The following is a 21,655-nucleotide window of genomic DNA, read 5'->3' as shown; positions in this document are numbered from 1 at the left end:
AGTAACAACTATCTGGGGTGCTGGCCAGGCTGACCGTTGTTTGTAATGCCGGGTGCCCTGTGTTCCGGACTTCTCTTCAGAGTTTCCCCGCACTGTGGACTATACGTAGCTCCCCGCTCTCCCTTTTTTAAAAAATAGACTGCACGTCCACTGTGGGGCTTGATTGAACTCATTGCCCCGGGATCAAGAGTCACAAGCTCTACCAACTGAGCCAGCCAGGCACCCCTGGTTCCCCCTCATCATAGAGTAAAATCCAAACTCTACATGGGGTTCAAAATCTTACACTTTGGCCATTTATTACTAGTATGTATTTATTCCTAAAAAAATCTTTTCCTAAAAAAACATTTTTTTTAATGTTTATTTTTGAGAGAGAGAGAGAGGGAGGCCGAGAGAGAGGGAGACACAGAATCTGAAGCAGGCTCCAGGCTCCAAGCTGTCAGCCCAGAGCCTGACACGGGGCTCAAACTCATGAACCCTGAACAAATTTTTAAAATAAAAATTTGTTTATAAAAATGTATTGCTATCGAGGCGCCTGAGTGGCTCAGTCGGTTAAGCGTCCGACTTCGGCTCAGGTCACGATCTCACGGTTCATGAGTTTGAGCCCCGTGTCGGGCTCTGGGCTGACAGCTTGGAGCCTGGAGCCTGTTTCAGATTCTGTGTCTCCCTCTGTCTGTCCCTCCGCTGCTTGCACTCTGTCTCTCGCATTGTCTCAAAAATAAATAAACATTAAAAATTTTTTAAAAAAATATATTGCTATCAAACTATTATTATTATTAGCAGTTACCATTTATTAAGCACTTACTGTGGGTCTGTGGGGCTCACACTATGCCACAAAAGTTCTGTAAGAGGATGTCCATTTCTCAGATGGAGAGATAGAGGCTCAGATAGGGTAGGTAACATGCCTGTGATCACTCACTGGTCAGTGACAGAGTTGAGAACAGAACTCAAGTTGTCTGTTTGAATCTAATGCTTGAGCCCTAATCCCTGTACTCTACTTCCGTGTCCCCTAATCCTTCTCAAACAAAACTTTTTCTTTGTACTTGTTTATACTACTTATTACTACTATTTTCTGAGGATGCCATAATGCTGTCTTTGTACTGAAATTATTTCTTCTGCCAGAAATACTTTCTGAACCTCATGTTTTTCTGATAGTTGATATCTTGCTATTGTTTATTGGTTGAGAACCCAAACTCTTGGGGCGCCTGGGTGGCTCAGTCAGATGAGCGTCTGACTTCAGCTCAGGTCATGATCTCATGGTTTGTGAGTTCGAGCCCCATGTCAGGCTCTGTGCTGACAGCTTGAAGCCTGGAGCCTGCTTCGGATTCTGTGTCTCATTCTCTCTCCGTCCTTCCTCCACTTGTGTTCTGTCTCTCTCTGTCTCTCAAAAATAAATACATGTAAAAAAAATTTTTTTAAAGAAAGAAAAAAGAACACAAACTCTTGACCCAGATTCCTTGGGTTTGAATCCTGGCTGTGCCATTTACTATCTGTGTGTTCTGGGGCAAATTAGTTAACTTCTGGTCTGCAAAGTGCAGATAATAATAGCACTTACTTCATCCGATGGAACAGTTTTGAAGATTAAACATATGTAAAGTGTTTAAAACCATGCCTGGCATGTAGTAAGCCTTAAGAATTTGCTATTAATATTATTCATGATAATACTACTATCATTGTCATTAACACAGCCTGATTTGGATTCTGGGTAGTTGGATCTGTTTATCTGGATCTGTTTATCTTCCTGTGAATTGAAATACCTCGTGCTGGTATGTGTCTCCCTGTTTCAGACTGAGAGAGCCCTTGGCGTGGCCCCCTCTGTGTCACTGGTAAGCGTTGAACCAACTCACTCACTCCTGCCAATTTGAAACATCAGGGATTTTTGCTCGCATGGTTTTGCAGGTTCTTCTGGTGTGCTGGATTTGGAATGCAAAGGCCAGTGACTGACTGAGAAGATAGGAAGGGACATCTCCTCCTAGACCTGTCTAGTAGATACTCAGCAAGGGCAGGATGTGATCTCCACCCAGCAATGGCAGCCACACACCCGCACACCCTGTGGACACCATGGTGGTACTTTTGCTTTGTTATCCAAGCAGACTCAACCCTTCTATTCATTTGCTACTTACCTCTATGAGTTGATAGTTTCCTTGAAGATCCTGTGCTCGTGCTTGCAAAGGGGGTGACTGTGGAGTCAAGCAGATCTGGGTTTTAACGTCTAATGCGATTAGAAGGTAACTTGATAAATGGTAGTGTTCATTATCAGAGCAGTGGGGGGTTAAGAGTGGCAGAGCTGGGGGAAAAAGTGTAGAGGGGAAAGAACTAACAGTTCCTGCCCATCTGCTGCGCACCAGGCATTGTGCTAGGCTCTTGACCCATGTAGATTTCGTTTGGTTATTCTTTTGGGTTCTAAGTTTGGTGGTATTATCCACATTTTACAAATGAGGACACAGATGCAGTAATTTGCTTGAGGTTTCATATGAGGTCGTGGACAGAGCCAGTAAAAGAGCCAGGTCTGTTTCATTCCAAAGCCTAACGCTTATTTCCAAAAACACTAATTTCTCTTAAAAGTGCCACACCAGTTATATGGACAAGAAAGGCCTTCAGAAGTCGGAGGGATGACTACATCGGATAGTGTGGTGATGGTAGTGGGGCATCAGGAAGAAGAGGAAGGAGCTCGTAGGAGTGGAGGCTGGGCTTTGCAGGAGAGGTGGCCAGCAAGTAGGAGGGGCTTCCCTTGGAGCCAGGGGTGAGGGTGGCACGCAGGGCGAACCTGTCTATTTAGATCTGGCTGCTTTTAGGTGACTGAGGAGAGCCAGTTTGCCAAGGGCCTCATCTGCCAGTTCAACCAGTCTGTATCTTAACCTCCAGGCATCGGTGCAGTGCTGAAAGCTTAAGAGCAGGGGGACCTAACTAAAATCAGAGTTCAGTCTGGCCACATCCAGAGACCAAGTTGGGTAGTGAGAAGTGGGAAGCTCCTGTAGTGGGAGGCTCTTGTGGTGATAAGAGAGACTCTTGCAGTGACAAGTGAGGAGAGGATGGCCTGAAGAAAGGCATCCTTGGGAATGAAGACATTGGTGACTGACCAGCTCTTGGGGCCCTGGGACGAGAGGTGTGGGTGGATGGCAGGGTTGCAGACTAGGCTGGCGGGGACAGGGCTGCTACAGATGACAAAGGGGGAGCTCAGGGAGAGGGCCCTAGGTCAAACCGCACCTTCACCTGGGCCCCCGCCGTGCACAGAACTTCCTTGTGGAAATGCAGACAGTAGGCGGTGGCAGGATTTAGTTCTGGCAGAGCTGGACAGCTCCATTTGGAGCGAACCGTGGTGGCCGATGATTCTTGAAGAGAAGGAGTGTGACCTAGGTCTGCATTTGTCCACTGTGGTAGCCGCATGTGGCTGTTAACATTTAACGTAGGTGAATAAAATACAAAATCCAGTTTCCCGTTCACTCTAGAAACATTTCAGGTGTCTCAATGTGGCGAGTGGCAGCAAAGCTGTAGAACCTTTCAGTCATCACAGAAAGTTCTCTTGGACGGCACTGGTCTGGATATGGGAGCATCTGCAAATAGCTAGGGGACCTGCAGGGGGAAACAGAGCAACAGGAGGATACAGAAGGAGCCACTGAATTAAGAAATAATGTTCCTGGGGGGAAAAAAGAAAATAAAGAATGCTGCTGCTCTTGTACAGGTCTCCAAAGAAGTAGGGTACTTGTATTTGGGTCTGGATTTTTTTTTTTCCTTGTGTGATGTCCTGTTTTAGAAAAAGACCCAACCCCAAGTCAGTGATAGGCCTGGCTACAAGATGTTGGCATCAAGACCTTGCCTCTTGTCTTTGTTTTGTAGCTCTGGGCCTTCAACAGGTCCGGCTTGGCTTTTAGAGCACCTTTTGGCCTTGAAGTGAGGGAGAGCCTCCAGTTAGCCACAGGGAGAGAAGACAGCAGTCGCGTACAGCAAATACACTGTTGTCTCTGATCGGCGGAAGAGGCCAAAGCTAGAGAAATTGGGTAACTTGCCCAAGGTCAAACGACTAACAAGTGGCAGGGTCAAAATTGGAACCTGGGTCTTTGATTTCAAAACCCGTGATAAATGTGCATACAATAAAATACACATTGTAGCTGCTTTTGAAAGTGCCTATAAGCAAAAAGCAAAGGAGGTCCTACCGTTGAGAAATGATTTCTGTTGACATTTTGGTTTCTACCCTTCCAGGATACGTATGTGTACATATGTGTCTGTAAAATTTATCGATATATTTATAAGCTTGTGTTATAGATGGACATAGACACACACTCTAGTCCTTTTTGATGTGTGTAGATAACAGCAGGCCATGCTCTTAACTACCGTCTTCAATCCCTTATTAGCAGTTCTGAAGTCCTAAAAGCTCCAAAGACTAAAAAAAAAAATTCTATAAGTTTGGCCCAAGCGCAGTTTGGCAGCAAGACTCGCTTGAACTGACATGAGACTATTTATAGGCTTTATTTATCCCCCCACACTTCACTACTCCTACGTCGCACTGTGGAAATATCAAAGTGTTTGATTCCTCAGTGTTGCCTCAGACTCTGCTGGGGGGTGTTGTATTCTATACAGCATAGGTCACATATTAGCTTTTTAAGATCCCCCAAATTCTGAATTCCAAAGTACGCTTGGCCCCAAGTGTACAAGTGTACGAGATCAGAATCGTGGATCCGTGTTAGGCACTACTGCTGCTTGAGCTAAGGAAGGAGCCCCAGGGGCAGTGTTGTCTTTTTAGCCAGGCATGGGAGAAGGGTTTTGGTCCTGTAAACTATACAGTGCAATGCACAGGATTTGCAAGAAAAGCAAAACACTTCAGCAGTTCTATACATCCAGACCAAGCTGTTACCATGGTTGACCTACTTACTAGGTAGCCTCTTACAGGGAAATGGTTTCAATTGTAGGTGTGAAAGGTGGTCATCAAGTAAGCACCCAGAAATGACAGTGAGCTTGATCTCTGCCCTGTGGCTCTTTGTTCACTGTGTGTTTGCTCACTGCCTAATATGTTCCATAAATTGTGGTAAGCCCAGGTCCACAGAGGAAAAAACATCAGCCCCTGCTCCCAAGGAGCTTGTGGTCTAGCTAAAGAAGTAAGACAAAAAGAGGTGAACACAGTGGCGGTTCTATTATGATAAATGCCTTGATTGAGGCAAGCACTAGCTGTATGAAAATACAAGGAGAGGACCAGTAGAAGACCTTTTGAAGGGGGTGAACACTGAGCAGAGTCTGAAAGGATGATGTCTACCACACGAAGGTGGGATTGAGGACTGGTTAGGATCAGGGGTGGGGTGAGGAGACAGCATCTAAAGAGAAATCGTGGGGCACCTGCATGGCTCAGTCAGTTAAGTGTTCGACTTCGGCTCAGGTCAGGCTCAGGTCACGATCTCAGGGTTGGTGAATTCGAGCCCCACATCAGGCTCTGTGCTGACAGCTCAGAGCCTGGAGCCTGCTTCAGATTGTGTGTGTCTCTCTCTCCCCCTCCCCTTCTTGTGCTCTGTTTCTCTCTCTCTCTCTTCAGAAATAAATAAACATTAAAAATAATAAAAATAATAATAAAGAGAGAAATCGTTTTGGTGTGACTGGATGGGGGCAGTGGGAGATGGGGCTGGAAAGGGGGTCTGGGTGAATTACAAAGGTCCTTGTGTGTAATACTCATAGGTTTGGGGTTGATTTGATAGTTGATAGAAATTATTGTGGGAGGGGCTCCTTAGTGGCTCAGTTGGTTGAGCATGAGACTCTTGATTTTAGCTCAGATCATGATCTCACAGTTCGTGGGTTTGAGCCCCAAGTAACTGCTTGGGATTCTCTCTCTCCCTCTCTCTCTCTTCTTTCCGGCTCACGCATGCATGCTCTCTCTCTCCAAATAAATAAACTTAAAAAAGAAAAAGAAGTTATTAGGGGATTTAAGGCACAGCAATGACCTCAGATTTATGTCTTCTTCTAGATGGTGGCAGAATGGACTGGAGGGGGGGGGGGTGGTGATGGAGGCAGGGAAATCATTGAATGTGCTTTCCAGAAATTGTAAGGGCCTAATCTCGGGCATGACAGTAGGGATAGGGAAGAGGGTCAGGTATAAAAATATTTAGGAGAGAGGATTTATAGGACTTAGTGAATGAACATGGGAAGAAAGGAAAAACCCAGATGTCATCTGTTAGATTGGGTGACAAAGGATTGGAGGTCTGAGGTTGGAAAAAGGGCAGAGTGGGAGTAGGGAAGCAGAAGAGGAGGAAGAAACAGGAAGCTGTGGTTGAGAGGGAGCCAGGGGGCTGGGTGATGGTAAATTTGGTAAAGAGCTGCTGATAGCCAGCCGCCGTGCTAGATCCAGGGGAGAAGAGATCCCGAGAAGACTGTTCTGTGGCTGGAAATCCCCCAGGTCACGCCTTAAACTTTCCACGCGTAGAGTGAAGAATGAAGATGTTCTGGTCGTCGCTGGGCTGGTTCCTGCGGCAGACATGGTGATGTAGGCCTGCAGGGCGATTTTCCAGCACACTGTCCACTCATGGACAGAAGCTGAATCCATAGGGACGAACCACCTGTCCCCAGGAGATGTTCTTCCAGTCTGGCCCTTCCTAGGAACTTACGAAGCCTTTACTAGGAAGCCCCAAAACAAGGTCCTGAGTCCTTAGCACTGACATGCAGAAGCAGAGCTCTAGCCCATATTCCTTAATTTGCCTTTGCTCATTGTAAAGTATAAAGATATTTATACTGAAGTGCCTGCTTTATAAGTGAAGAAACTAAGACCCAAAGAGAAGAGGGAACTTGTCACACAGGAAGATAATGGTACAGCTAGGCTTCAGCTTAAGTTTCCGGATACTTGCATGCATTTAACACATCGAGTACTCACTCTGCTGCAGGTGCTGTTCCAGGTCCCCAGGAAATCGCATAAAGACAAAGCCCCTGCCTTGCAGAGCTTACGTTTTAGTGGGGATAGCCTCCGATAAACTGATGAATACTCACAAGATATAATGTCAAATGGTATTGGTACTAAAGGGAAAAATTTCACAAGATTGTGGTTCCCAGGCTGTGTGCTGAGGTATCTGGGGCTCTGTGGTGAATTCACAGGGACACTGTGGGACTTGTAAAAGTTCGAAAGTCAGCACATAGATACTTGAGGTCTGTTCTAGCTCCAGGTAGTTTACAGTTTCAACATTAGATGGTGCTGTATTCCTTCTGAGGACATTGTATCAAAAGGAAGGTGATGGGGCGCCTGGGTGGCTCAGTTGGTTAAGCGTCCGACTTCGGCTCAGGTCACGATCTCGCGGTCCGTGAGTTCGAGCCCCGCGTCAGGCTCTGGGCTGATGGCTCAGAGCCTGGAGCCTGCTTCCGATTCTGTGTCTCCCTCTCTCTCTGCCCCTCCCCTGTTCATGCTGTGTCTCTCTCTGTCCCAAAAATAAAATAAAACATTAAAAAAAAATTTTTTTTTTTAAAAAAAGGAAGGTGAAGCTGGGTTTTTGGTGGTTGCTGTCATCAAAAGCAAGTAGGGGTCTGGGGGGCTCAGGTGGTTAAGTGACCAACTCTCGATTTCGGCTCAGGTCACGATCTTACGAGTTCAAGCCCCACACCAGGCTCTGGGCTGACAGCATGGAGCCTGCTTGGGATTCTCTCTCTTCCTTTCTCTCTGTGCGTGTGCCCTCTCTCAAAATTAGTAAACTAAAAAACAAAAAATACAGGGGCCAGTTGACCATCCAACTTCAGTTTGGGTCATGATTTCATGGTTCATGAGTGAGTTGGGCTCCGCACTGTCAGTGCAGAGTCTGCTTGGGATTCTCTCTCTCTGCCCCTCCCCTATTCTCTCTCTCTCTCTCTCTCTCTCTCTCAAAATAAATAAACTTAAAAAAAATTACCATGCAAAAATCAGTGTGGCCCGTTGTACGTGGTGTCCAATCGGATTGCAAAGTTTGAGAGGTTGTACGTACCCAATAGGCACACACATCTCGTTAGTAGGTAATTGTGGTTATTTAAAATGAAACAAATAGTATTTTTTCCTTCTATTTATGTGTATTCGTTTTCAAACTGCTACTTAAGTTGTTAGGCCTTAAATACTTAGTAATTTATTTGGCCCTAACTACTTGAACAGCTCTATTAGGTATTTCTTTTGGCCTAGAGGCTCTTTGAAAAATATCACTGCGACAGGAAGGGTGCTGTGAACAGAGGAAGTTTAGGAAGTTCTGGAGAAAGGGGATAGATAGAGTGATGTGGGTGGTAGGGTGGTAGAGAGAGGGTCAGCCTCCTGATGTCTGAGCAGAGGCTGGAATGAAATGGAGTGAGTAATGTGGAGATCTGAAGGAAAAGCATTCCAGGCAGAGGGACCAGCAAGATCAAAGTCCCTGAGTTGGGAATGAGCCTGACATGTTCTAGGAACAGCAGAAAAGGAAATGGAGCCAGAGCAGACCGGGTGACGTAGAGCACGGTGGATGAGGCCAGAGAGGTGTGAAGGCCAGGTTAGGTAAGGAGCTAGAGCTCTGCTGAAAGATCTAGGTGGGAGCATGGAAATTTGGGAGTGGTCAGCATGTAGGTGGTTTTTAAAACTGAGACTGAGAGGCACCTGGGTGGCTCAGTCCATTAAGTGTCCGACTTCGGCTCATGATTTCATGGCTTGTGGGTTCCCACATCAGGCTCTGCACTGTCAGTGTGGAGCGTGCTTGGGATTCTCTCTCTCTCTCTCTCTCTCTCTCTCTCTCTCTCTCTCTCTCTCTCTCTCAAAATAAATAATAAATAACCTTCAAACAAAAAATAAGACTCTGAAACAGATCACCTAGCTGGGAAAGAGTGTAGCTGGAGAAGCGGTCATGCCAGGACCCAGCCTGGATTCATTCCTGGGGGTGGGGGTGGGGTGCATGGAGAAAAGAGGAGCCTTCAGAAAGTAAAAGAAGTGTGGGGGGGGGGGCGGGAAGGAGTGGTTTCTATCAAGTGCTGCCGAAGAGAGGTTGAAGTGAGCTTAGCTGAAAACCGGGGAACTGACCACTGGATTTGGCGACATGAATGAAGCGTATCAGTAACCTTAACACAGCAGTTTCAGGGGGAGCCGTGGGGAGTCATGCTCTACCTCCTTGAAGGTAGAGTGTTCACCTACAGTATTTGAAATTCTTCAGAGCAGATTTGTCTTTTCCTCTCCACTTATTTTTTTATTCAGTTATTCGTAGCGCTATGGACTGATGGCTGTTTCTTTTATACTTTGAATTATAATCCAGTATTGTTGCTCACATTGTTCCAGCTGTGACCATTGGAGCTCTTTCAGTTGGCTCCTGTGTTCATTTGACATACTCCCCTCATTGTGGGTGTTTTAATTTAATTTAATTTATTTTTTAAATGTTTATTATTATTTTTTTTTGAGAGAGAGGGAGGGAAGGAGAGAGACAGAGGTTACGAAGCAGGCTCCCCACTGACAGAGAGCCGACGTGGGGCTCGAACCCATGAACTGTGAGATCATGACCTGTGCCGAAGTCAGACGCTTAACTCACTGAGCCACCCAGGTGCCCCTGTTTTGTTTTGTTTTGTTTTGTTTTGTTTTGTTTTGTTTTGTTTTGTTTTTTGAGTGCTTTCTTGTTTTCTGGCACTACAAAATGCTCCATCTTGTATATTTCCTACCCCAGACCTAAGATAACCATATCTCAAGGAGCCTTGGTTCCTTTTATTGGCAAATAAATGGTATTAGAAACCAGGATCTGGGTATTAAAGAGTGGTCCTTGCTACTGGTGGGTCCTTGCTTCTAGGCCCTCTTAGCTGACGGAGCAAGGAAATGTATGTGTGTATACTTACATGTGTGTGCCTCTGTATTTCTGCATGTAACCATATGGATGTATGTTAGGTAAACATGAACTCCTGCTGATATCTCCAGCTCTAATCCAGTACCACATGGATCATTCTAGTCTCTTCCCCTTCCAGGTTTATCTGGAACCTCTTTATCCCTACAATGAGACACCCAACTCCTGCAATCCACTACCCGTTTTCTTTCTTTCTTTTTTTTTCTTCTTTTTAAAGTTTATTTATTTATTTTGAGAGAGAGAGAGAGAGAGAGAGAGAGAGAGAGAGAGAGAGAGAAATTCCCAAGCAGGCCCTGCAGTGTCAGCATGGCGAGGCTTAAACCCACAAACTGTGAGATCATGACCTGAGCCAAAATCAAGAGTTGGATGCTCAACCAACTAAGCCACCCAGGCACCCCTCCTCTGTCTGTCTTCTTAAGTGTTAAATTCCAGGATCCAGGTATAGTGACTTCACAATTGTTAACCCATATCCCCGTGGGAAACAGCATTTCAGCTAGAGTATAGTGCTTGTATACAGTTCATTTTGCCTTTAGTCTTAGAGGTTCCACTAATTTCCAAAGTTACTTAGGTCAGCACTTTTTTCTTCTGTCCTCTTCATTGAGGCTGTTCATAATTTGTAATATAGTTAGATACTTTGTCATTTCCTGTATTTTACTCCAGGATCCCCTGACCTCCAAAATGATTTTTTAAATTTGCATACATTAAAGTTCACTCTTTGTGCTATAGTTCTATGAGTTTTGAAGCCTATAGATAGTGTCATGTATCCATCATCACAGTTTCTTACAGAATAGTTTCACTGACCCAAAAAGTCCCCTGTGCTTCCCTCACTTAATCCTTATGCACCCACTGAACACTTGGCGACCACTGATCTATTTACCATCTCTAGAGTTTTGCCTTAACCGTGATGTGATATAAGTGGAATCCTACAATGTGTAACCTTTTCAGAATGGCTTCTTTCACTTAGCAATATGTGTTTAAGATTCATTCATGTCTTTTGGTGATTTGGTGACCCCTTATTTTTTATTGCCAAATAATATTTCATTATACGAGTACCGTGGTTTGTTTATCCAGTCACCTATTGAAGGACATCTTGGTTGCTTTCAGCTTTTGATGAGTATGAATAAAGCTGCTGTAAACATTTATGTGCAGGTTTTTATATGGACATAAAACTTGAAATCATAAGTATCTAGGAGTGGGATTGCTGGATCATATGGTTGAGGCTACGTTTAGCTTTGTAAGAAACGACCAAGTTGCTTGCAGAGTGGCTGTACCTTTTTCCATTCCCACAACCAGTGCATGAGAGTTCCTCTTGCTCCACATCCTTGCCAGCAATTGGTAGAGTCAGCTTTTTGGTTTTCAGCCATTCTAATAGGTGTCCCCGTATGCCATTCACTAACTCAGGTACCTTGGCTGTCTAAGCTTTAGAGTTCAATGAAAGTAAAGCAAGAGAGGTAGGATACAGTGGGGGATTTGGGTCTCAGAGATAACTAGCTAACCATGGGGTCATAGAAGTCTAGAAACAACCTGTTGTAGTTTCCTTTCTTACTTTTGTTGTATGCCGAACACAATGGGAAGATGACCCGAAACATTCCAAAAGAACACTACAGACTTGAGCTTAGATGTTACGTATTTATATAAGACACATAAGGGATCCATATTCACCCAGTATTTTCTTTTGAATTGTTGAGTGATTGAACTGCTTGTGTGCTGGCTGGTATGCTGGATGATGGGGATGCAATGATGAATAAATCAGACATAGTTGTGTCCCCAGTAAGCTCACAGTCTAACCAGGGGGAGAAACAGTTATAATACACAGCAATTTAGGCTATAATGAAAGATGTATGGGGAGCTGTGGGAACACCAGTGGAAGGGCATCTGACCTTATCTAGGAGTCAGAGATGGTGGCATCTTAGAAGAAGTGACCTCGGCTCCCTCTCTCTCTGCCCCTCCCCTGCTCACTCTCTGTCTCTGTCTCTCAATAATAAATAAAAGTTAAAAAAAATTAAAAAAAAAAAAAAAAAGAGGCACCTGGGTGGCTCAGTCGGTTAAGCGTCCGACTTCGGCTCAGGTTATGATCTCACAGTTTGTGAGTTCGAGCCCTGCGTCGGGCTCTGTGCTGACAGCTCAGAGCCTGGAGCCTGCTTCAGTTCTGTGTCTTCCTCTCTCTCTCTGCCCCTCCCCTGCTCACTCTCTGCCTCTCTCTGTCTCTCAATAATAAACGTTAAAAAAAAAAAAAAGTGACCTTGGAGATGTGGTCCATAGCAGGGCTTGGCTAAGTACAGGCCATGGGCCCAATCCAGCTCACTGCCTGCTTTGTACAGCCTGTGAGCTAAGAATAGTTTTTATAGTTTTAAATGTCTGAAAAGAATTAGAAGAGAATAATTTTTTGTGACATTTAAAAATTATATAATCCTCAGATTTCGATGTCTATAAATAAAGTTTTATTGGAACAAAGCCCTGCTTATGGCTCCTTTTACCTTATGCCAGCAGGGTCGAATGGTTGTGATGGAGACTGTACAGCCTGCAGATCCTCGGCCATTTACACTCTGCCCTTTGCAGAAAAGTTTGCCAGTCCCTGGCCCCAGGATGCGTAGGAGTAAGCCGTGTAAAGCAGAATGAGGAAGAAGGAAGTGGGTTTCTGATGGAATCATGGTATAACTGCAGTAACTTTAATATACTTAGACTGTGGCAGTCCAGGGGGCAGGGAGCCAGAGGACTGTGGTGAAAGATGCAGGTGGACAGGTGGGCAGGAATCAGACCAGAAGGAGACTTGGCAGCCATATTGGGAGGTTTGGGTTTATCCAATGGGAAGCTTTTAAAAGATTTTAAGTGATGTGATTAGCCTTCCTTTAAAAAAAAAAAAAAGTCCTCTTGCCACAGTGTAGAGTTTGGGTCAGAGATGGAGGGGTGAGAAAGGAGGCCAGGAGACTATTAATCAGGTTTTTGAAGTCATTCCAGGGAGATGCTGGTAACATCGAGCTAGTAGGGTGACATTGGAATATATTGATTTGAGAGGCCTTTAGGAGGCAAAATTGAAAGGCCTTAGGAATTGATTGGAGGTACTGAAATGTAATTATTTTCATGTTTCAAATTGTGTGTGTGTGTATGTGTGTGTTTTCGACTCTGAAGTTTGTTTTTTTCTGGTTCCTGTGAACGCATGGTTGAAAATCCATGTTTAGTAATAATCTTCAGGGCAAAATTCTTTCGTGATGTTTCATCCCTCCAGTGCTCCTGGTAATTTGTGTGTTGAAGCAGCATCTTTCTGTGGCTTCTCCATTGCTGTTTTCTGTTGACAAGAGATTTGGCTTTTTACTTATTTATTTTCTAAGTAGGCTCCACACCCAGCGTGGAGCCCAGCCTGGGGCTTGAACTCACGACCCTGAGAACAACACCTGAGCTGAGATCAAGAGTCTGACACTTAACCGACTGAGCCACACAGGCATCCCACAGATTGGGTTTTTAAGGAGCCAAGAAACTGTTGGCAGATTAATTTTCCTTTTCAGGTTTATCTTGGTTTAACAACTGTGTCAAAGTATTTATTTATTGAAAGTCCTTGGTTTGCTGTTTGGTTTTGAGGCAATTTGTTAACAATGACAAGTGCTTCCCATTCTCTAGAGCACTTAGACCCTTTCCAGTGTTAGATCTCTGACCCTTGCCTCTTTCCTCCTTGAAGTTCCACTTGGAGTAAATGGAATGATATCACTATCTTATATTTCATAATATGCTGTGTGGCTTCCAAAGTTCTTACATGTCAACTATTTGATCCCTACAGTAAACCTGTGAAAAGGGCAGGGTAGGTCAAGTCACTGACATTAAGAGAGATTGAAGCCTTGCCCAAAGTCAAGAGGTCAGTAAATAGAGCTGGTGATGGAGCTTAGGTTTGCAGATTTCAAAGTTTTATTTTTTCTGTAATGCACTCTTGTCTCTAGGAAAAGGGAGTCAGACCAGTGGGATATTTATGTTTTCAGAAGTAAAGATCTCTGGATGAAATGCTTGTTTTTTCTCCCTCTCTCTGTGCTCTGGGAGCTTCACTCAGACACCAGCACAGACCTTTCCTGTGCTTTCAAGAAGTATGTGGACAACCAGTGATTCCTAGACTACAATTTGAGAAGTGGGGGGTCTGTATATTAAAGTATATGTAAGTGTGTTTTCATTCCCTCCCCCTCCCCTTAGGTGTTTTTGACTTTGATGATTCAAGGTCAGATGGGAAAGGCATGCTTGTGGACCAAAGCTCTTGGGGTCAGGATACAGCAGACAACTTGCTTACAAGGTAATGCACTCTCCCTTCATTTGTGTCTCTTAGGGCCACAATTTTCCTCATTATAGAACTGAGACCATTACTGTGCATGATGTAAGTTGTCCCAGGGTGGCTGGCTTAACCAGTGGTTAAGTGGTTAACAAGGGGTTGGACACTTCCTGAGCATTTACTGTGTGTGCCCTGCACTGTGCTTTTACCTGGATTATCTTATTTTAGCCTGAGACATAGGTTCCATTATTTTCTCTGTTTTACAACTACAGAAACAGATGAAGAAGAGACTTTATAGAATGTTCCCAAGATCCAGACCTAGCAAGTAGCCCATCTAGAGTTTGAAAGTGGCGGTATAACCCTACCTTAGAAATGTAGAAGATTAGAAACATTTTCATTTCTCCTTCCCATTCTTTTAGGAGTTTCCGGACTCTGAAGATACTTTTTTCCGCTTTTATGTTCTCTCTTTTTTTCTGATATGCTATTATATTTAGCCTGTACACCAGTGCCCCCTACTGATTGTAGCCGGAATCTCATCTGGTCAAGATAGATGAAAAACTTGTTTTGGTCAGTATTTTAATTATGCACTGAAGCAGTAGCCAACAATCCCTGAACTTTATTAATTTTTGTTTGAGTTTTATTTATTTTTTTAAAGTAATCTCTATACCCAACGTGGGGCTTGAACTCACGACTCCAAGATCAAGAGTGGTGCACTCCACTGACTGAGCCAACCAGGCACTCCTGGAATCCCTGAATTTTAAATGATAGGTAGATTTGTCATTCTCAGCTCACTTATAATTAGTATGTACTTGATACAATACCAGATACTTGTAGCTATTTATTCAGTGTCAGAAGTTGTTGTGGGTGCTTCATATATCTTAATTCATTAAGTAATCATCAACAAAAGTTTCTGTGCTGTTATTAGGATTATGTTAGATAAATGTATCAGATTTTAAATTTTGCTTAACTTAAAATTTTTTTTGATGTTTGTTTATTTTTGAGAGAGAGAGAGAGAGAGAGAGAGAGAGAGAGAGCAAGCGGGGGAGGGGCAGAGAGAGGAGACACAGAATCCGAAGTAGGCTCTGGGCTCTGTGCTGACAGCTTAGAGTCTGACATGGGGCTCGAACTCACGAACTGTGAGATCATGACCTGAGCTGAAGTCAGATGCTTAACCGACTGAGCCACCCAGGCGCCTCTATTTTGCTTAACTTTAAATGTTGGCATTTGAATAATTTTTAGTATGACTGTTAAAACTGCACAAATAAAAATGAAATACAGATTTTCTTGTTCTCCTCTTATTTCTGATTATTCCTGTGGAATAGAGATACAGTAGAATTGTCAAGTCAAAGGATCTGGATAGTTTTATAGTTTCTTTACATGAAGCATTAGGGTCTAGAAAGAGCACCGTCAAATCTGGGTTCTAATCCATACTCTGCGACCATCCAACTGGGTGGACCATTGATGATGCTAGGTCTCATTTTTCTTATTTGAAAAAGGAAGGGATTAGATCAGTATGTCTTCAAGGTCCCCCCCGATCTGAGATCTCTATCAGAAAATCTCTGGACCAATGTGCTATATGGTTGACAACATGTAAGTTTATTTAATTGCACATAGAAATAGTGTTGTCTTAGTAAATGCATTTCACTTTGGAAACTTCTAGCTTTATGTTCATGTATTTTGTCATGGGGAGACTCATCAGAATATGATAAATTTCTGTTTCTTTGTTTTTCTAGACAGAATAAATCCAAGTCTGACATCATTAACATGGTTCGCTCCTCCACTATCACAGTATCAGACAAGGCTCATATTTTATCAATTCAGAAGTTCGGACTGCGAGATACAATAGTGAAATCACATCTGGTGCAGAGAGAAGAGGATTATACCTATATCCAGAACTTCAGGTAGCTAACTGGGTGGACTGTTTTCAAAGCAAGGTGATCTCTCAGCTCTCTGGAATATAAGCACTTCCCCCCAACTCCCCGTATCCTGGATTTGGAAGCAAATCCGTCTGCGGAGTCTCTCCCATCATTTTCAAAATGATCATTTCCTTTCGCTCTTCACTAGTAAGCATTTATTCTTGTGCCTTTTCTGGCCAGGGCATGGTGGTAGGTGTGGTAGAGCGGAAGTGACACAACTTGCAAATAGTTACAGCAATGTTTGAAGAGACATAGGGGCCAGAACAAGGAATGATATCCTGAAATTTGCATATCTCTTGGTCATTCCAGGCCTTTGAGTGTATATTTATTTAGTTTTGAGAGAGCGAAAGCACATATGCATTGAAGACAGTCCTTTCTTTGTTTATATGTTTATTTGTTTTTGAGAGAGAGAGAGCCCGTGTGCAAGGGAGGGACAGAGAGAGAGAGAGGGAGACAGAGGGTCCAAAGCAGGCTCTGCGTTGAAAGCAGAGAGCCCCGTGTAGGGCTCCAACTCACAAAGCACAAGATCATGACCTGAGCCGAAGTCAGACACTTAACTGACTGAGCCATCCGGGTGGCCCTGAAGAAAGTCCTTTAAGTTGAAGTTAGTGAATTGAAGTTAGTGTTTGGTAATCTTTTTAGACAAGATTACTGGAAGTGAAATGAGTAGGGGTTGCAGGATTCTGCTAGATCTTTTTAAATCCGTGCACTGGGACTATAAACACAAGGTAACATTGCTTCCATGTATATAAAGAGTCACTTATTGTGAACACTGCTGTTGCTTTCCTTCTGAAAGTAACAAGGTACTTCTCCCCCCCCCCCCCGCCCCCAGTTCCCTAGCATACACAGGATGAAGAATCATTTTGTGGATTATGGCTCTCTAATGTGTTTCAAAGCTAAACAGGAATGTTCAGAGTAGGCCTGTCCTGTTTGAAGTCCTCATGAAAGCACCAAAGTCACCCTTTGGTGCCACAGTCGTTGGTCTCAGTTAGATGTGACATTTCTTGTCTTCGAATTCCACCCCAAAGAGACTGAAACTGAGCAAAGTCAGCATAGGATGCTTTCCCCTGTCACGCCCATAGTCCTCCCAAGTGACTCATCAGTTCTCTTTGTTGACAGGTTTTTTGTAGGAACGTACAATGTGAATGGCCAGTCCCCCAAAGAATGCCTCCGGCCCTGGCTAAGCCATGGCATTGAGGCCCCAGATGTGTACTGTGTAGGGTGAGTGCCTCTCTTCTCGGTTGCCTCTACATCTCGAGAAAGTACAGCTGGGGTTGAAGGGACAGGGACATGAATGTATAACTGCGTTTTCGCAGCAGGTGAAGGGATTGAAAAATGAGCATGTGCTTAATAACAGCTGCTTCTCTGTTTGATGTTCTTACTCGTGGTAAACAAATTTCCGGCACCATTAAAGTGATGTGCTTGGCATTTAAATGCTATTATTTAATTGTTAGTGCAACCCTCCTGTTAAAATCACTACACCTTGAATTGACTTTCATCACTTAGACATTCAACACTTTGTCAGTCATAAAGCAAAGATCTCTTTTTGCCAGGGAAGGAAGGGTAGCTTTTTTAAAAGCGCCATCAGTCATTTTTCCCCCTCCATACTTCTGTCTTCTTACCACTGTCCTGGGCACTATGGATGGGGTGGGGGCAGCAAAGAAGCCTGTATGGTAAAGTGGGAAGGGCCTAGAATTTGGAATTTATATAGACGCAGGGGTGGCCCCCAGTTTGCCATTCGGTGCTTGTGTGAAATAGCGGTCTCGGCTGTGAAATGGAGATGCTTCTAACTGCTTCACAGGCTGGTTACAGAGAGGAAATGGGTGGCTGCCCATGAAAGTGCTGGTGGTTCCTTAGCACTTAGTCCCTTGGCTTCAAGTGTTTATTTTTCTCCCCTCTCGAGGGCCCTGCCGTTCAGCTGGAGAGCCAGGACACATGCATCTAAACCAATCTGAGGACGGGTTGTCTCGCACGCTACCTTTCTCTGTCTGACCGCTTGCTGCTTATAATAGGTTCCAGGAGCTTGACCTGAGTAAGGAGGCCTTTTTCTTCCATGATACCCCAAAGGAAGAAGAGTGGTTTAAAGCTGTATCAGAAGGTCTTCATCCAGATGCCAAATACGCAAAGGTAAGAGAGGGGCCAGTGACCTTTAATTTTATGTTGCCACGCAGGGAAATTCGAAGACCGTTTTGGACTTTTCCTGTGACCTTTATCAAAAGCCAGTCCTAATTATTTCAGTTCCAAGTCCTCCAGAAGAGGCGCTGTGGGTAGGAAAGACGCAGGTCTTGGCGCTGGCAGGCTGTCCAGGTTACCACGTAGCATGTTCAGTGAGCTGAACAGGTGATCACCCTGTGTCCTGTTCGGAAGAAGGAGACGCATTAGCACCCTGAGCCAACCAACTTCAAGACTCCTTTTCCTCTGGGACATTTATTCCCATTTTCGACTGTGTTTCATGCCGTGACTTGAATGTTTGGCTCTGTTGTCCAGGTGAAGCTCATCCGACTGGTTGGGATTATGCTGCTGTTGTACGTCAAACAGGAACACGCGGCGCACATCTCCGAGGTGGAAGCTGAGACCGTGGGGACAGGAATCATGGGGAGGATGGTGAGGTTTTGGTCGGTATGCTTGGCACACAGGTGGCCTTGACCCCTAAGGTTTTGACACTGCGTGTCCTGATACCATGACTGCACGTGCCCCAGTTGGATGGTGCTGGTACAACAAGATGAACGGGGCGTTCAAGCACGGCTAGATGGAGCGGACCGCTCAGAGGTCGGATTTCAGTGAACTCACCCCATTCAGTTGACTTACCCCATTAGCACGTATCCCCGTGTCCGCTCCACGCCGGAGCCTCTAGTTGATCTGCCCCTTCCGCCCATGAAATATGTTGCAGAGACGCTGTTGGGAAACCAAGATAAAGAAAGAGCGCCAGGGCTGCCTGGGTGGCTCAGTCAGCTGTGTGTCAGACTCTTGGTTTCGGCTCAGGTCATGATCTTACGGTTCATGGGGTCAGCCCCCCCTTGAGAGAGAGATTCTCTCTCTCTCCCCCTGCTTTCTCTCCCCCCCTCCTCTACAAGGTCAGTCCCCCCTTGAGAGAGAGTTCTCTCTCTCTTTCTATCTCAACATAAAGTTAAAAAAAAAAAAAGGAAAGGATGCTGATAACAGGTTTGCAATTTTCTTGTCTTGAGGCTCCCACAGTCCCACTTTTAGGCTCCACTGCAAGAGCTTGGCTTCCTGTGGAGAAGGGCAAGCATGTGGCTTGCCTGTGACTCAGTGAAAAGTGGACTCAGCCTGGCCACTGACCGGCTAGTCACTCCAGCCAGTGACTCTGGGGTTTGTCTTCTTACCTGTTCAAAGACAGACAGTCACACTGCTTCGTCTCCCTGTCAGGATCATTTTGAAGAGGAAACATTTTGAGGGTGTGCGGGCGGGAGTGACCGACACGACGAGGTGGCGAGTCGGATTCTGTCGGGCTCTTTTCCGCAGGGCAACAAGGGAGGAGTGGCCATCCGGTTCCAGCTCCACAACACCAGCATCTGTGTCGTGAACTCTCACCTGGCAGCCCACACAGAAGAGTGTGAGAGGAGGAACCAGGACTATAAAGACATCTGTTCTCGAATGCAGTTTTGTCAGGCTGACCCAAGCCTCCCCCCTCTCACCATCAGCAAGCACGAGTGAGTCTGGGCGTGGAGCCCAAGCAGTTCACCGCTCCTGCTGTGCAGAGCTGGGGCTCCCCCCTGTTGCGTTGGGAGCAGGCCTCCCACTGCCCGAGTGGGAGCTCCAGCCAGCGCTTGCTTCCGCGCGGGTTGCGTCCCATGAGATGTTCGGTTTCCCAACCCCCCATCCGGCAGATCTCTGGCATCTTGGTCCCACGTCATTTGTCCCCAGAAAAACGTAGGTTTATTTTAATGCGGGTCTGCCTCGATAAACAGCAGGAGGGAAGCAACCAAAGAACGAGCTTGTCAAGCTTTACAGCAAGCTCCGCAAGGTTTTAGAAGTATGTTTTCGGATCCTGTACATCTGTTCTTTCCAGAAGCATATGTAGTTGAAATCGGACTGCAGTAGTATACCTTCGCTTAGTATTAAACCTCTTGATTCACCGTTAGAGTTGTAGTTACAGCTGCTTAGAGAATCTTGTGCTGACCTTTGTTCCCTTAATCTCTAAAACTTCCCGTATGTCTAAATTCGCGTCATGTTAGAATCCCAGTCTTTACGGTAACACTCGAAGCTTGTGCCACTTCTTTTAGAAAAAGGAAGAAGCCATTGGGGCCATGGTGTCTGCCAGGGAGCACACAGATTCAAGCCTCTCATCCCGCCTGCCGCGGTGGTGGAACTGTCTTGAGCTCACTGGCGTTCTGGAAGCTGACGGGATGGCTTTCCTTCTCCGGGGAACCCAGCAGGGAGTGTGTCTTCCGTTCTGCTGAACCTCCGGCACCCTAGTTTGGGAGGTGGCAGCTTGCATGTCAGTCTGTCTGCTGTGAGCTCGTGGGTGCATTCATCGTGCGTGTCTACTGCTATGCATTCTCCAGTGCCTGGCTGCTGGCTTCAGATAGAGCAGTAGCAGACCTTATGGGATGTGCACGGTCATCTGGGAATGCTTGGTTATCCTTCTCCCACAGCAGCAGGTGTAATAAAACACCTGCCACACTTCGCACAAAGAGCCAACCAAGGATACAGTGGGGGTTTAACTCAGACTCCCCTGTGAAGGTTGAGCTTTGTTTCAGAGGAACTCAGCTCTAGAAACAAAGGCGGAGAGTGTGTTTTGTGGACTGCGATGTGCACGGAGGCGACATGATGGCATCATCTGGTGCGGGGTCCCTGAGCAATCGACATGGCACCCAATATTTGATCTCTGGTGCCTCGTCCCAGAAGTGAGGTGAATGGTGGTCTTGCTTTTAGACCTGATTAGGCTGTCTTTCCAACCACACAAGAATAAAGTAGTCCAGGACGACTCCAGGCTGTTTCTCATGAAACTGGAGCAAGGTCCCGGAGTCAGCAGCCTGTTAGCTGTGGCGTGAAATGGGATGGCAAGAGAAAAGATTTCCTGAACAGCTGGGTCCCTTCCCTCCCAGCCCCCAAGAAGCCGAGTCTCAGGGCGCTCCTATCAGAAGCACACTGGCGAGGATGGGGGAAGTCCCGCCTAAACTGTGAACTTTGTGCTCTGTCCTCACAGTGTGATCTTGTGGCTGGGGGACCTCAACTACAGGATAGAAGAGCTGGATGTGGAAACGGTGAAAAAGCTCATCGAGGAGAAGGCCTTCCAGACGCTGTATGCGTATGATCAGGTACACACAGCCACCTGTGCCCTCTTAGGCAGCTGTCCCGCCACTCTGAGGGCACGGGAAGGCCTGGCTTCCCAACCCTCGGCCTCTTCTTCCTCCGCTGGGCAGGCTTCCCTGAGAAGCTGATGGCCTGTCATTTCTCTCTTTTCTGCCTTCCCTCATCCATGGCTGCCTCCCCATCGGCTCTTCCCTCGAGGCGCCTCATCCCCCTTGGGGGCAGGAACGTGTGTTCTCTCTCTCAGTCTCTCTCTCTCCCCCTCCCCTTTCCCCTGGTGCTTGCGTGTTCATTCATTTGTTCAAGAAGGGGCTAAAAGGGTGCCAAGTTTCTCATACAGATCCTTAGTGTGTTTAAGATGATTTGTTAAATTGTTTTCTGAGTGAGCCTCCTCTGCCCCCTCCTGCTCTTCAACCAGACTTGTCCAGTGTAAATGACAGCCGTTTTTCCTGAGT

General features: G+C 45.6%; 1 protein-coding gene across 1 annotated transcript in view; it reads left to right on the top strand.

Annotated features, from left to right (window-relative positions):
* The window catches only part of INPP5B (inositol polyphosphate-5-phosphatase B), a 47,241-nt gene that overhangs the window by 12,404 nt on the left and 13,182 nt on the right, over positions 1–21,655 (top strand). Inside the window, 7 exon segments of the mRNA XM_045035565.1 lie at positions 13,938–14,034; positions 15,744–15,911; positions 17,046–17,147; positions 17,939–18,053; positions 18,414–18,530; positions 19,410–19,597; positions 21,097–21,208. Of these exon segments, the coding sequence (XP_044891500.1) occupies positions 13,938–14,034; positions 15,744–15,911; positions 17,046–17,147; positions 17,939–18,053; positions 18,414–18,530; positions 19,410–19,597; positions 21,097–21,208 (899 nt within the window).

The sequence above is a fragment of the Felis catus genome, chromosome C1, assembly GCF_018350175.1.
Source record: "Felis catus isolate Fca126 chromosome C1, F.catus_Fca126_mat1.0, whole genome shotgun sequence".
Lineage (NCBI taxonomy): Eukaryota > Metazoa > Chordata > Mammalia > Carnivora > Felidae > Felis > Felis catus.
This window is presented reverse-complemented; position numbering and strand designations above follow the sequence as displayed.